Here is a 13,241-nt window from a genome sequence, read left to right as displayed (position 1 = left end):
CTGACGTATTTGCCGATAGTAGGGAATACTTTTCCCAAAATAATGTTATTTTTAGCGTAATAATAAATAGCACTTAATAATTTTAATAATGTTTTTTGTGTTAACGAGTCAAGCGTTTTGGTGCAAGCTGTAAGCCTGACTTTGAATGGAATAAATAAAATAAATAAATAAAAATAAAAATGAATAAATAAATGAAGTTTAATGTACATAAACGTTTAATGTTATAAATAAATGAAATTTTACATTAAACTTCAACGTTTAACGGCCGTCTGGTGTAGTGGTAAGTGACATGGTCGGTCGCGGGTTCGAATCCCGCCAAGAGAAGATATTTGTATGATAAATATAAATGTCTTTTCCAGGGTTATGGATGTATATTAAATATATATATGTGTATAATAAAAATCTTACATTTATTTCCGTTATCTGGTACCTGTAACACAAGTTCTTTACGAACTTATCACGGGATCAGTTAACGTGGCGTGATTGTTAGTAAATATTTATTTATTTATTATTAGCCCGAAAATCGAAACACATTCGAAATTTGATTCGTTATTTTATCGTCAGGTGGCGTGGATAAAGTCAGATTCGAAAGCAATCTTGGCGATACACACGAACATGGTGGCTCTGAACCCTCGCCTCTCCGTCACGTACAATAACCACAATACGTGGAAACTGCGCGTCAGCAACGTGCAGCCAAACGATTCCGGTACATACATGTGTCAAGTCAACACTGATCCAATGAAAAGTCAGGTAAGTTTGTGTTTATATATCGCTTTGAAACGGAGTGAAATAATTCTGAATTGGATTCACCATGCTAATAAAAAGTTACCGGTAAAGTATTTGAAGAGTCCAAAATAAAAAGTATGTAACATTCATGTCAATTATTAAATTGTATGAAAATTTTAAATATTTCATCAGGCAACCTGTCTTTTAATGAAATAAATAAGGGACTTTTGGAATTAAAAAAAAAAAACTTAGTATCAAGTTTGGTTAACAAAATATATCAAAAAAGTTTTTTTATTAGAAAACTTTTTTTAGTTGTTGTCGAAGATAAACCGCTTAGTAAGTAGCTAACATAATTTATGGTCACTGGCAATCCTAGAACGCCGCTGCGTGGCCGTCTACAAATTTTGCCTCATGCAGTTTTTGGCGTAATATTTGTCACTTGCATTTAGTAGTAGCAAAATTTATTTAATTTAACGGCGTTCGATAAATAAAGAAACAAGTCTACATAAGATCCACTGCCATACGTAAACTATCGAATACTAAATAATTTATTACTGTAGTGATCCGACAGCGAAACAGCTTAATGTGAAGGTCATTACAGCTTATTAAATTAATTTTAAGGTCATTTGTAGCTCACAATAATATTGTTAAGGTCATTGTAGGTTACGACGTCAATGTATAGAGCATAGCCTCATGTTTACTGAAAATTCATTTAAAGGAAATTACGTCACCGATAAACATAGCGCGGTTGGTTGGTCCTACTGAGTGATTTTTTTATTTTTAATGATTTAATAAAAGTAATTCTCGGGCTAGGATCTAAGCCGCCTTTGGATTAATATATGTCATTGTGTGGATTACGAATGCTCTGAATTCCGTGGACGGCCAAGAGGACAAATAAATCTATCCAAGATCAGCTTCGAATCCGAGTCAGGCTCTCAACAATCCGTTACTAGAGGATCCTCAGCTACTTCGGTCATATTGCCCGCCGACAGTCAGATAACTTGGACAAAGTGATTGTGACGCGCAAACCAGTAGGAAAGAAACCCCGCGGCCCATTACCTAGCCGTTGGTGTGATCAAATAACCGCCCTAACTGGGCTGCTAGTAGCAACCGCCATTTGAGAAGCTGAGGACCGAACGAGATGGAAACAGCTCACGAGACAGGCCACGGTCAAGTTTCAGGGACACGACCTTCAGCAATAAAGAAAGCGACGAAGAAGATGTGTGGATTACAAATGAGGTTTTTTTGGCAACGAATTTAACTTTAATTATTTGTTTTGTTTCATTTGAAATAGGAAAAAAGTGAAGAGCAAGAAGAAATATCAATCTTTTCTTTAACTAATTAGTCATTAATAAAATAAAACACTGTTAAATAGTATAAGCCGTGTTCACTCTCAAATAAGCTCGATTACAAACAACAGTATCTGAAAAAATACAAAGTCCTATCAAGTACCAAAATGCTAATTTTAGGCGACAGTTACTCTGATCAAGACGTCTGCAAGATTCTATATCCAAAATACTCCCAAATTTCGTGCGAGCGGTATTTGCAGAACAGGATTAGAAGCTTAGGATCTGAAGTCGTCATGACCTAAATATAAGAACATAAAACGTGTTGTTACTTGTGTCAAACGATGCGACTATGCCAATATTGAAATCCCACTGGCAAATGCCACTTTTTAAGGCTCTACGCATCTATTATATCTTCATGAATGACTGCTATTGAGCAACTACGTGTAATAAAATCCGTATGTAAGCTCGCACCGATAGGCAGTGTCATCCGGCCTTAATTCTTGCCGTGTAATAGTCACACTTCTGATTTGCAGGGTGGAACGTCCAATATACGATTAAAATAGCGCGGTCTGTGGCAGTGTTCACATTGGGGTGTCTATAGGTTCCCATAACTAATTATCAGGTTAACTGTGAGTGAGGGTTACTGACAATAAACTTGACATAACACGACCACATCCTTTAAGGTTGTGGTATACGGCTGTGAGTCCTCTTAGACTCTCACGCACAATGATAAGATATCTATCGTAAAACCAAACAAACTTCTTCATAAAAGATAAAGTAAACCTATCTTTGCAATCGATAATTTATGTACAAGCTCCTTTCAGATGGGTCACTTATCTGTAGTGATCCCACCGGATATAGTCGATTCGGCAACTGAAGGTAGTTCGGCTCAAGAAGGCGGCAGTATCAGGTTAACGTGTACGGCCACAGGGCTGCCAACTCCCGCTGTGCTGTGGCGTCGACAGAACAACAAACCCATTGTGTTTAGGCATGACGGAGGACGAGAAAAGAAAGGTAAGCTTAATATCTGTTATTTTAATTAATATTATTGTTAAAAAATGCAGAACCCTAAATAAGTGAACGAAAACTAAAGCATACAATTGAATAAAAGAATCAAAAAGATTTTTTTATAAGGAGACGCTATTAGCATTACAGCCATCGTGATTGCCCATTCAATCATTCTCTATCGTTTGCATTGGTCGGTACCAACTTCTAGCCAGTTTCTTCGGAAACAATGATGCCTTCCGATTTAATAGATAGAATAGCAGCTGTATGTACATATATATGCTGTGACTTCAACTTCTTGTCTCCATGTGATTATTCCAGTACTCTTTTATTATCAGGTCGGCCGTGAGCGCATCTGCACGTCTAAATATAAATATTAATAGCAGTACAAGCTCTCAAATGATCATCTTTCTACTGAATTAATTAACTCATTCATTAACACAACTAATACATCTCTAGAACATGTTTGCTAGAGGAACTATATTCAGTACAAATTTTATACAAAAGCGAACGATTTAATCTTATTATAGATTTCAAGAAGTCACGCTATATTTCAGTGTCTTACAATTAAGTCTTCTTACATCTTAAGTCCAGCAATTAAGGGACTGAATTGTTACGCAAAACATAATTTAATTTCTGTGAAGAATCTAAATAATTTAGCAAGCACTATAAAATGCAAAGTGAGTAATAAAGAACATTCTAGTGTTAATATCTTTTTCATTATTTTTTCTTGATAATTAATTGTAAAAATTGGCCCGATCCTTGAGCCAAAACGAACATGAACTTCAACAGTCAAGTTAAGAAAACCCATCCTATTAAACACAAGATTAAACATAGTATCTAATCATTTTGTACAGTTTGCGAGAATCGAAAAAATATTATGCAGGCTACTCTGCCACCTAAAATATTTACTAATAATTATATAAATATTTCTGAGACATTGTAGATATCGAGTGTTTTTATTCTAAGACCTACTAAGGCATTATATGTTACAAGAGCAACCGTTAAATGATCAGTGCTGGCGGCTTACGGATTTTTAAAGAAACCAGTAGGATTTAATTTAACTAAAATAGCCCCGAAATACGTCATTGGTGATATAACTAATTGCACATATTTTAAAATTGAATACAGAACAAAAACACGTAAAATCGTCAATCAAAAATAGGTAGAAAAACAACTCAAGCATTCCAAAATTGGAATTTGCAAACGGTGAACGTTTCTCGGTTTAAAAATTAAAATATTTTATGAACAAATAAGGTTCGTACATTGCAAATATTTAAATTTAATGAATTCTATGAGTAAGCTTTTTAAAAAAATACTTATGCAAGTCGCGTACATTCGATAAAAGCCTTTTTTAATAACCAGCCAGCGATTTAACATTTTTAATTATTTTCATAATTAAAAATTGGCACTTACCTTTCGATGCTTACCCTCTTTGGTTGGATTTACCCAGTGTTAAGGAGAGCCATAAACCAGTTCTGCTTTAAACATATTTACAGGGCACTCTATCCATAAAATTTTATATTTTTACGATCCATGACGGCAAATGAGCTGACTCGCTTGATGATAAGATGTCGCCTACGTGCTCGTATCGTATCTTGTCGAAGTAAATATTTTTGTGGCCTTTATACAAATACATAGACAAGTGAAATTCGGCGACTCTTCGCTGTGAATAACGCTAATTATATATCAGAAGAATCTTGATTGAGCATTTCATACTTTGATGGTGACTACGGATATGTAGAAAACAATTGTAATCTTCTTGGTCCACAAGATAACACTGGCCTGGCGTACTAGTTTCAAGCAATACGATTATGCCCCTATCCAAATAGTAGTCGAAATAAGTTTATTAATTTCCATTAAAACTAGCTTATGGAATTCATCATTCTACGAAAAGAGTAGAGTTAGTCCTGGAATAAGGCAAGAACGCTGCGACATTAGAAGGGACGAGAACCAAATAAGTTAGTCCACTCATTAGATCTATGTCATTAAAATGACTGTAATTAAAATCATAGGGGGCTATATTGGGTTCCAGATAACTGTTTCGGATCTTCGATGGAGAGACGTATATACTCGTATGTATAATAATATGTTCTATAATTGGCAACGCACTCATCCAGGCCTTTTTCTACACGAATGATGTTTTTTTAAATATTTTACAGATAGGGACGGGAAATTTCAGCTGTGCGTATATAAGTAGGCATTTTATAGAAATATCAATATGTTCATGCAAACATAAATTTCATTGATGAACTTTATGCTTATCTAAACATTTTGGACTATCTACCACAGTAAAATCTACACTACACACTAAAATCACTGTCTACACAGTGATTTTAGGAGATCTGAGTATCAAACAGTACACCGAGATTCTTAACAATAGAGGTTTTACTGAAATCAACATCTATTGAAGTTATATTTAAGTATATAGTGAGAACCTTTTGTTCCAAGATTGGTGACGGCATTCACCTGGTGATATCACCATCTAATAACCGACCTACTCATTAAATCACTTGTTTCATCAATAATTATGAGGGTAGCCGTATTTACTATGCAGGTTATGAATTTTCCCTTCTTCAATTATTTCTCCTAAAACTCTAATAGATTAACTAATATTACTACTATGTTTGTAATGGTCTCATCAACATATGATGATAATTATATTGTTAGCTGCCAATAAAAACACTAATTGGTCACTAATCAGCGAAAGTCTTAAGCAGCTATAGAAGAAGATATTACACTAACAGATAATACTAAATGTTTTTGAATTTTTCGATCTCTACAATTATTTGACTTTTTTGTCCAACCGCCTAACGACTTACCTGATTGATGACATTGGACAATCCTTCCTCACTGATTCCGAATAGAATCTGCAGCAGTAGACCGCGGCCTGATTGTGAACTTAGCAGGTATATGACCAACGATTACTAGTAGGAAAAAAATATTTTTTTATTGCTTGGATGTGTGGACGAGCTCACAATCCTGGTGTTAAGTGGTTACTGGAGCCCATAGACATCTACAACGTTAATGCACCACCCACCTTGAGATATAAGTTCTAAGGTCTCAGTATAGTTACGACGGCTGCCTCACCCTTCAAACCGAAACGCATTACTGCTTCACGACAAAAATAGGCAGGGTGGTGGTATCTACCTGTGCGGACTCACAAGAGGTCCTACCACTAGGAATCTATACTAATATATAAATCTACAGTGGTTTTTACGGATGTTCCGTTATAACTACTGAACCATGCATCCGATTGACTTGAAACTTGGTATCCATGTAGAAAATACATGTACTTAATGAATATGAATAGGCTAATATTTATATGAGTGTTGGACTCCCTACACCAGTTGCGAGGGCGTTAATGATGAGAATCTTTGTGGGGGGTGAGAAATAATAATGTTAATTTTAAATGCCCAGCGAAGCCGACAGGTACAGCTAGTATTATTATATGATCAAAAATTTGCTTTGCTTAGCCACACACAAGAACCATAATAATAGATTCCTTTACCGGAGCACTATGACAGTAAGTGTATCCGTTTTCATATTAGACGTCTAAAATGATATTAAGTTCATCAAAAAGAAAGCCGAGCTTTACAATGCAAAGCGACAAACTGCTACCCATCTATGGGCACTGTTCTCATTGTTAGCCCGACTGAGTGAGTTTTCCTTTTCCCCGGGGTGCCGAAAGCCGCTATTCTGTTCAAGTCTTTTTCCAATTCAATCTACTTTGCATTGTGCCCGACGCTCGCATGAGACATTACATCTAGACCCCCGGCCCCCCTGTGCTTGCTCTCGAGCACTTCTCCTTTCCATTGGATTTTATTTACGCAAGAGAAAGCAAGCTTTAATACATATACCGCCAAGACAATAAGACGCCTTAAAACGAGATATAAAAGCTTTGAGTTAGTCTCGCGATCCTTTTAGTGGGATTCCTTTGAAATGAATCGAATAATTCGCAGAGTTTGTGCCTATGGAGGTTTTATGTCGAATTGCTTTGTTAAATGTATAAATTACTAGTGGCCCGCTCCAGCTTCGCTCGGGTCTTTAACAAAAGTTTTAATAAGAATCCCAAATTTTTGTTAAAAAAAAAATAACCTATGTTACTCGGAGATGTGTAGCTTCCAAACAGTGAAATAATTTTTCAAATCGGTTCAGTAGTTTCGGAGCCTATTCAATACAAACAAACAAACAAATCTTTCCTCTTTATAATATTAAGTATAGATTGAACGCAAACCTAAACTAAACAACGAGCAACTTTTATGCTAATTTATCTTTTATTCTGATCAGTAACATCGCAAATTATGAGTCATCGGCGCCGTCATTAGGAGCGCTATTTACTCACCGTTGTTCTTTTATAGAAACTGGCCTGCTGTAGTGCCATTTTGGGCACACCGGTTCCGATATGGCGTCGGCGTCGGTCTGGTTTTGCTGCTCACCGCTACAAGATCCTAAATTCGAAATTAATAATAAAAAAATTCGAGCTTACCCGATATCGCGCATTACCATACAAATGTTACGACAGTAATAAACTATGTTATTTTATATTCTATAATTAACAGGTGTAGTTATACATAGGTGTTTCTTTTATGTACAAAAATATTAGTAATGAGTTTAATTCGTTTAGTGTATTAAAAATTTGTTTTTCTTTTAATTACACGACTGTAATACATATTTTGTTTTTATAGATTAGTCAAATAACTTTTAATATTTAATCTAAGAATTTTATATGTCATCAGTTGTTAAAAAAATCACAATTTGGGCGATGAGGTCGTTTAACCCGATTCTTAGTTGCACTACTAATCTTATTTGAGATTGTTCAGTTTTAGCGTGCATACAATAAAAAACTCGTTTGTAACTACACACTGCTTTATTGAAAGTTGATCTTTATAGCTATATATAAAGAACCATTAATACTATGGCGATTGAACGTCATTCAAGCCCATGTGGTTTTATGGATAACACACTCGACGTACTCATATCCAGTGAAGTAACTGCTGGTTTGCAATAATTCGCGCCATTACTATTTTTGTAATAATACCTACGTAAAACACATCAACTATTCACGAATATTAGATATGAAGTGAACTACTGTACTTGCAATCACAGTGGTCTAAACTAAAGACGTCCGGTGTATTCGTATCAAGCTATTGTTAAAGGATTATCAGGGTGGCGGCGACAATTGCAATCCTTTATATCCACACAAAGGTGGTAGGGCCTGTTGTGAGTCCACGCGGGTGGGTACTACCACCCTGCCTATTTCTGCCGTGAAGCAGTAATGCGTTTCGGTTTGAAGGGTGGAGCAGCCGTTGTAACTTACTTGAGACCTTAGAACTTATATCTCAAGGTGGGTGGCGCATTTACGTTGTGGATGTCTATGGGCTCCAGTAACCACTTAACACCAGGTGGGCTGTGAGCTCGTCCACCCAACTAAGCAATAAAAAAATTTAAAAAAACACACACAAAATAATATACATATTCTCTTCATTACACGTTAGGACGGGTAGAATACGAATGAATCAAAAATATGCTAACCGCCAGTATTTATACAATCATCTTGACCTATTTTAATACAAATTAATGGGTAATATTAAACATTGTTTATGTTAATTATTCTGTTGATTATTTACAATTATTATTTAATAATATCGAATTATATAACATAAATAACATTAAAGGCTTATTGCGCCGGAAACTGTCAAGCGGAAGGCGCTAATAAAATATTATAAGTATAAAGAAATATGAATCAACAAATTACTTGATTATGAAATTACTAATTATATGATAAGACAATAATAAGTTTTCTATATATTGCCTAATCATTAGAATGTACCTTAACTAGTTCGTAAATAATTGATTATGTGAGGCCGGAAGTGTTACTCGATTTTTTTTTTTTTTATTGCCCTTGTAGGCAGACGAGCATACGGCCCACCCGATGGTGGATAGTTACCGTCGCCCATGGACGTGAGGAAAGCCAGCTCTCCACAAGCCTATTTTAAAGAAGGACATGTCATAGCGCTCGGGAAACACCGTGGAGGGGAGCTCATTCCATAGCCGAATGCTACGTGGCAAAAAAGTCTATATCACTATACAACTTAGATGATTGTCAAATCTTGCAAGAACTAACAGTGTTTTTAAGGAAATAATCGCACCACAACTGAAACTTTTATGACTGCATAAAAATACCGTTTCAAACTAAAGGGGTCAGCGCTATTACTAAACTGGATTTGACTGACTCTGTAGTTAATTTGTAGTTAGCGCCACTGACTGTCGCGCCGAGGGTCGTGAGTTCGATTCCCAAATCAGGCAAAAATTCGTGTAACGAACAGATTTGCTTACTCTGTGTCTGGGTGCTTATTATCTATAGATGTATGTATTTAAATGTATATAAGTTTCTATCTTGACACTGTCTAATGTCAGTGTCTGGTACTCATAGCACAGGTATTCGTAATTTGGGGCCGGACTTTTTATTTGTTTAAATATATTTTGTTTTTATTTAAAAACTAGCTGACCCGGAAGACTTCGTAGTGCCTCAATCGATAAATAAAATAAACTTAAAACAAACAAAAGGAATCCGTTCGACGGGGGAAATATCAAAGGGAAAACAAAATTGTTATTTTTATTTAATTCCCAGCATTTTCATATTTATCTACCTTTTAAACCTTCTCTGGACTTCCACAAATAATTCAAGACCAAAGTTAGCCAAATCGGTCCAGCCGTTCTCGAGTTTTGGCGAGACTAACGAACAGCAATTCATTTTTATATACTTATATATAGATAATACTTATATATATAAACATATAGATATGAAGCTTGTTGATAGTAATCGCATTATAATTATAGGCCTTAATACGATAATTTAAATATTGTCGCTAGTTATCGATTGTGAAACCCGCACTTTCTCGCGCGAAAATTCACCACTGCCTATCTTATGGAATGTTATAAGGACTACAAATTATGAAGCCGTTACGCCATGCCGTACTCTATAAAATACCATAATGCATAATTAAGCGTATTAAGATGATACCTAGATGACGGTCGGTCGTGCACCTTTTAAGTCACGTTTGTCTAGTTCGAATTTTATGACCCGGCACTAAATATTACTCAAAGGGCCATTCCTTCTTTTTCCCAACGAAACGCAGTACAGCCTCACAGTAAAAATTGGCAGGGGTGGTGGTACCTATTTGTACAAACTCACAAGACATCCTTCTTCCAGTAATTACGAAGACTTACAATTTGGTGGGTTTGATTTTTATTACACGATATTATATACTTCACCTTGAAAGTCAATAGTGAGCATTTGTTAAGTCCGTATTTCATAAGAAAAATTGGTAACTGTCTGCGGGATTTGAACACCGCTTAATCCACCCGGCGTCTTATCCCTTGGACCACGACGACTTCATGATTGTTATATGACGACATGATTTGTTAAGAGAATTAAATAATCTTGTCAAGAATTGTATCTAGGATAATGTTTGATACCTTTTCACGAAAATATGGCTTATAGCTAACACAGCCACGTCGGAGTCGCACAATGACTAGACTGAATAATTGAGAAGCTTCTGTAGTGCCTTGAGAATAAGCTCATCATTCTACTTATTAAAATATTGCGCAACAATAAAACTCAGGATCCTACCCACTAAACGACTCCTCTGCACTCTTCGCCCAAGCATCCGATCCCCTCCGAGGTCAGAACCCGGATGAGCTAAGGGGGTTACCGCGGTCAACACTACCACCAGACGGCGCAGTTCACCCCAAGGACGCAAATGCAAGTGTAAATGTGTTGTATGCACATTTGCAATACATGTCTAATAAACAAATTATATTATAAATAAATAAAACCCATGTAACAATCTGATTCTTAATCTGAAGTTGTTGTGGCCTAAAGAATAAGACGTCCGGTGCATTTGTATGTAGCGATGCATCGGTGTTCGAATCCCGCAGGCGGGTACCAATTTTTCTAATGAAATACGTACTCAACAAATGTTCACGATTGACTTCCACGGTGAAGGAATAACATCGTGTAATAAAAATCAAACCCGCAAAATTATAATTTGCGTAATCACTGGTGGTAGGACCTCTTGGGAGTCCACACGGGTAGGTACCACCACCTCGCCTATTTCCGCCGTGAAGCAGTAATGCGTTTCGGTTCGAAGGGTGGGGTAGCCGTTGTAACTATACTGAGATCTTAGAACTTATATCTCGAGGTGGGTGGCGCATTTACGTTGTAGATGTCTATGGGCTCCAGTAACCACTTAACACCAGGTGGGCTGTGAGCTCGTCCATCCATCTAAGCAATAAAAAAAAAATATATAACAGCACGTAATAGTAAGCGTACAACTCTAAAAAACGTTTATCTTTAGTCACAGGTTCACGTTTCGCTTATTGAATATTATCACATTTCATCCGGTACCGTTAAACCCGATTCGGATACCGCGACATGACCTACATAAAAGAATAAAAAAAACCTTAAAACGGGAATAACGTTAAACAATATCGAGAAACGAATATAATCCTTAATTCGTTGTAGGTTGTAAGTAATGCTTTAGACCAGTGATTCTCAACCTTTTTTTTGTTGCGGCACATATTTAACACAAAAAAAAAATAGATAAAAATTATTTACTTACAACACACTGCATAAATAGTTTATCAAAAAATTTTAATATACGAAATAAACTAAAATATACTATAATTTTTTTTTGTGGATTTAAATATATATTCATGTTTAAAATGTTTGTCTTTTAAAATTATATAATTTAATAATATTAACATTATTATATATTCGCAAAATTTGGCGGCACACAAAAGTGCCGCGGAACAGTGGTTGAGAATCACTGCTTTAGACGATCCCTTAGGGCGGCCGTAGCGTAGGGATTACCAATTTTATAAGTTAGGTATTCGTGCGAATGTCACCGCAGTAACCATAACGTTTTAGTGGCCGTTCACCCCTCGTTTGAACACTTCGTATTTTTTAATAATAAAAAAAAAAGCTCAATATAGTTTTTTCTATCGGCCGAGAGCCGGGTCGGCTGTCTTAGCTCTGGAATTTGTAATTTAAAAAATTGAATTGCCTCTCAAGATTTACGTCAGTCGGAATTTAAGTGCTTAGAATTTTTTATTTAGGTCCATATCTTTTTAAACGCTTTTAAAGTTATTTAAAATTCAATTTATGCAATGTTAATATTTTCTAGTTTGAGTGATTATTGATTTAATAAATAAAATAAAAGTAAAGGTAGTAATAATATATATATATATATATATTTTTATAACAACTAAGAGGCAAACGAGCAAGACGGATCACCTGATGGTAAGTGATTCACCGCCGCCCACGGTCACCAGCGTTTACGCCAGTGCGTTGCCTACCCTTCAGGTAAGAATATGCTCTTTTCTTGAATAGCCCAATGTCGCAGTTGTTGGGGAAGACCGCTGATGGCAACGAATTCCAGAGAGATGAGAGATTTACTGTGCGTGGCAGAAAACTGTTTTTAAAACGCATTGTAGTGGAACGCCAACCATCCAGATGGTGCGGATGATAGTTTCGGCGAGACGATGGGTTGCGAAAATCAGCGGCTTCTATTAAATTGAACAACTCCTCGGAACACTCCCTATTGTAAATTCTGTAAAGTATGCATAGGGAAGATAGATCCCTACGCAGTGCCAAAGGATATTTCTTGAAAATTATTACGAATAATAAGCCGTACATGAAAAATAGATTCTCATAACTCTAATAAATCTAATTATAAAATGCCAGCATACAATCTAAATATAATTCTAGTATACAAAATTACTAGTCATTTTTATACACACAAAGGTTCATGATTAATACGTATCGAATTAATATTAAAAATTAAAAGTATTGTAATGAGCTGGAATAATAATATTTTGTTACTAAGATAAAGCCATAGTAAAAGGTGCACATGTAGTGTGAGTTCTCTGTGAATGCAATATAAGATAGAGACTACGATATTGCAGCACTTCCAAGCTTTAAGCTTAATAAGATTCCACGAATCTCTTGGTTTCCTTAAAAGTCACAAGATATCTTGAATGGAAATTTATTTGATTTACAAAGTTGCTTTGAACGCAGAACTATGAGGTAACGTGTGGTTTAGATATTTTCACAATCTGCTTATAGATTGGAATTTTATTGTTTCATAAATAAAGCTATTACTATTACTACTATTTACTATTACTAGCTATTATACTGGTGTTAGGGTGTCTTGT

The 13,241-nt window shown here is 35.7% G+C and overlaps 1 protein-coding gene across 1 annotated transcript in view; it reads left to right on the top strand.

Moving 5' to 3' along the window:
• Positions 1-13,241, top strand: part of LOC114241341 (lachesin) — a 120,425-nt gene that overhangs the window by 74,746 nt on the left and 32,438 nt on the right. The window contains exons 4-5 of the mRNA XM_028172149.2: positions 565-750; positions 2,840-3,029. Coding sequence (XP_028027950.2) covers positions 565-750; positions 2,840-3,029 — 376 coding nt within the window. The remainder of the gene's footprint in view (positions 1-564; positions 751-2,839; positions 3,030-13,241) is intronic.

Source organism: Bombyx mandarina, chromosome 06 (assembly GCF_030267445.1).
Source record: "Bombyx mandarina strain Sakado chromosome 06, ASM3026744v2".
Classification (NCBI taxonomy): domain Eukaryota; kingdom Metazoa; phylum Arthropoda; class Insecta; order Lepidoptera; family Bombycidae; genus Bombyx; species Bombyx mandarina.
Note: the sequence above shows the minus strand (reverse complement) of the source record. Positions and strands in the feature narration are given on the sequence as shown.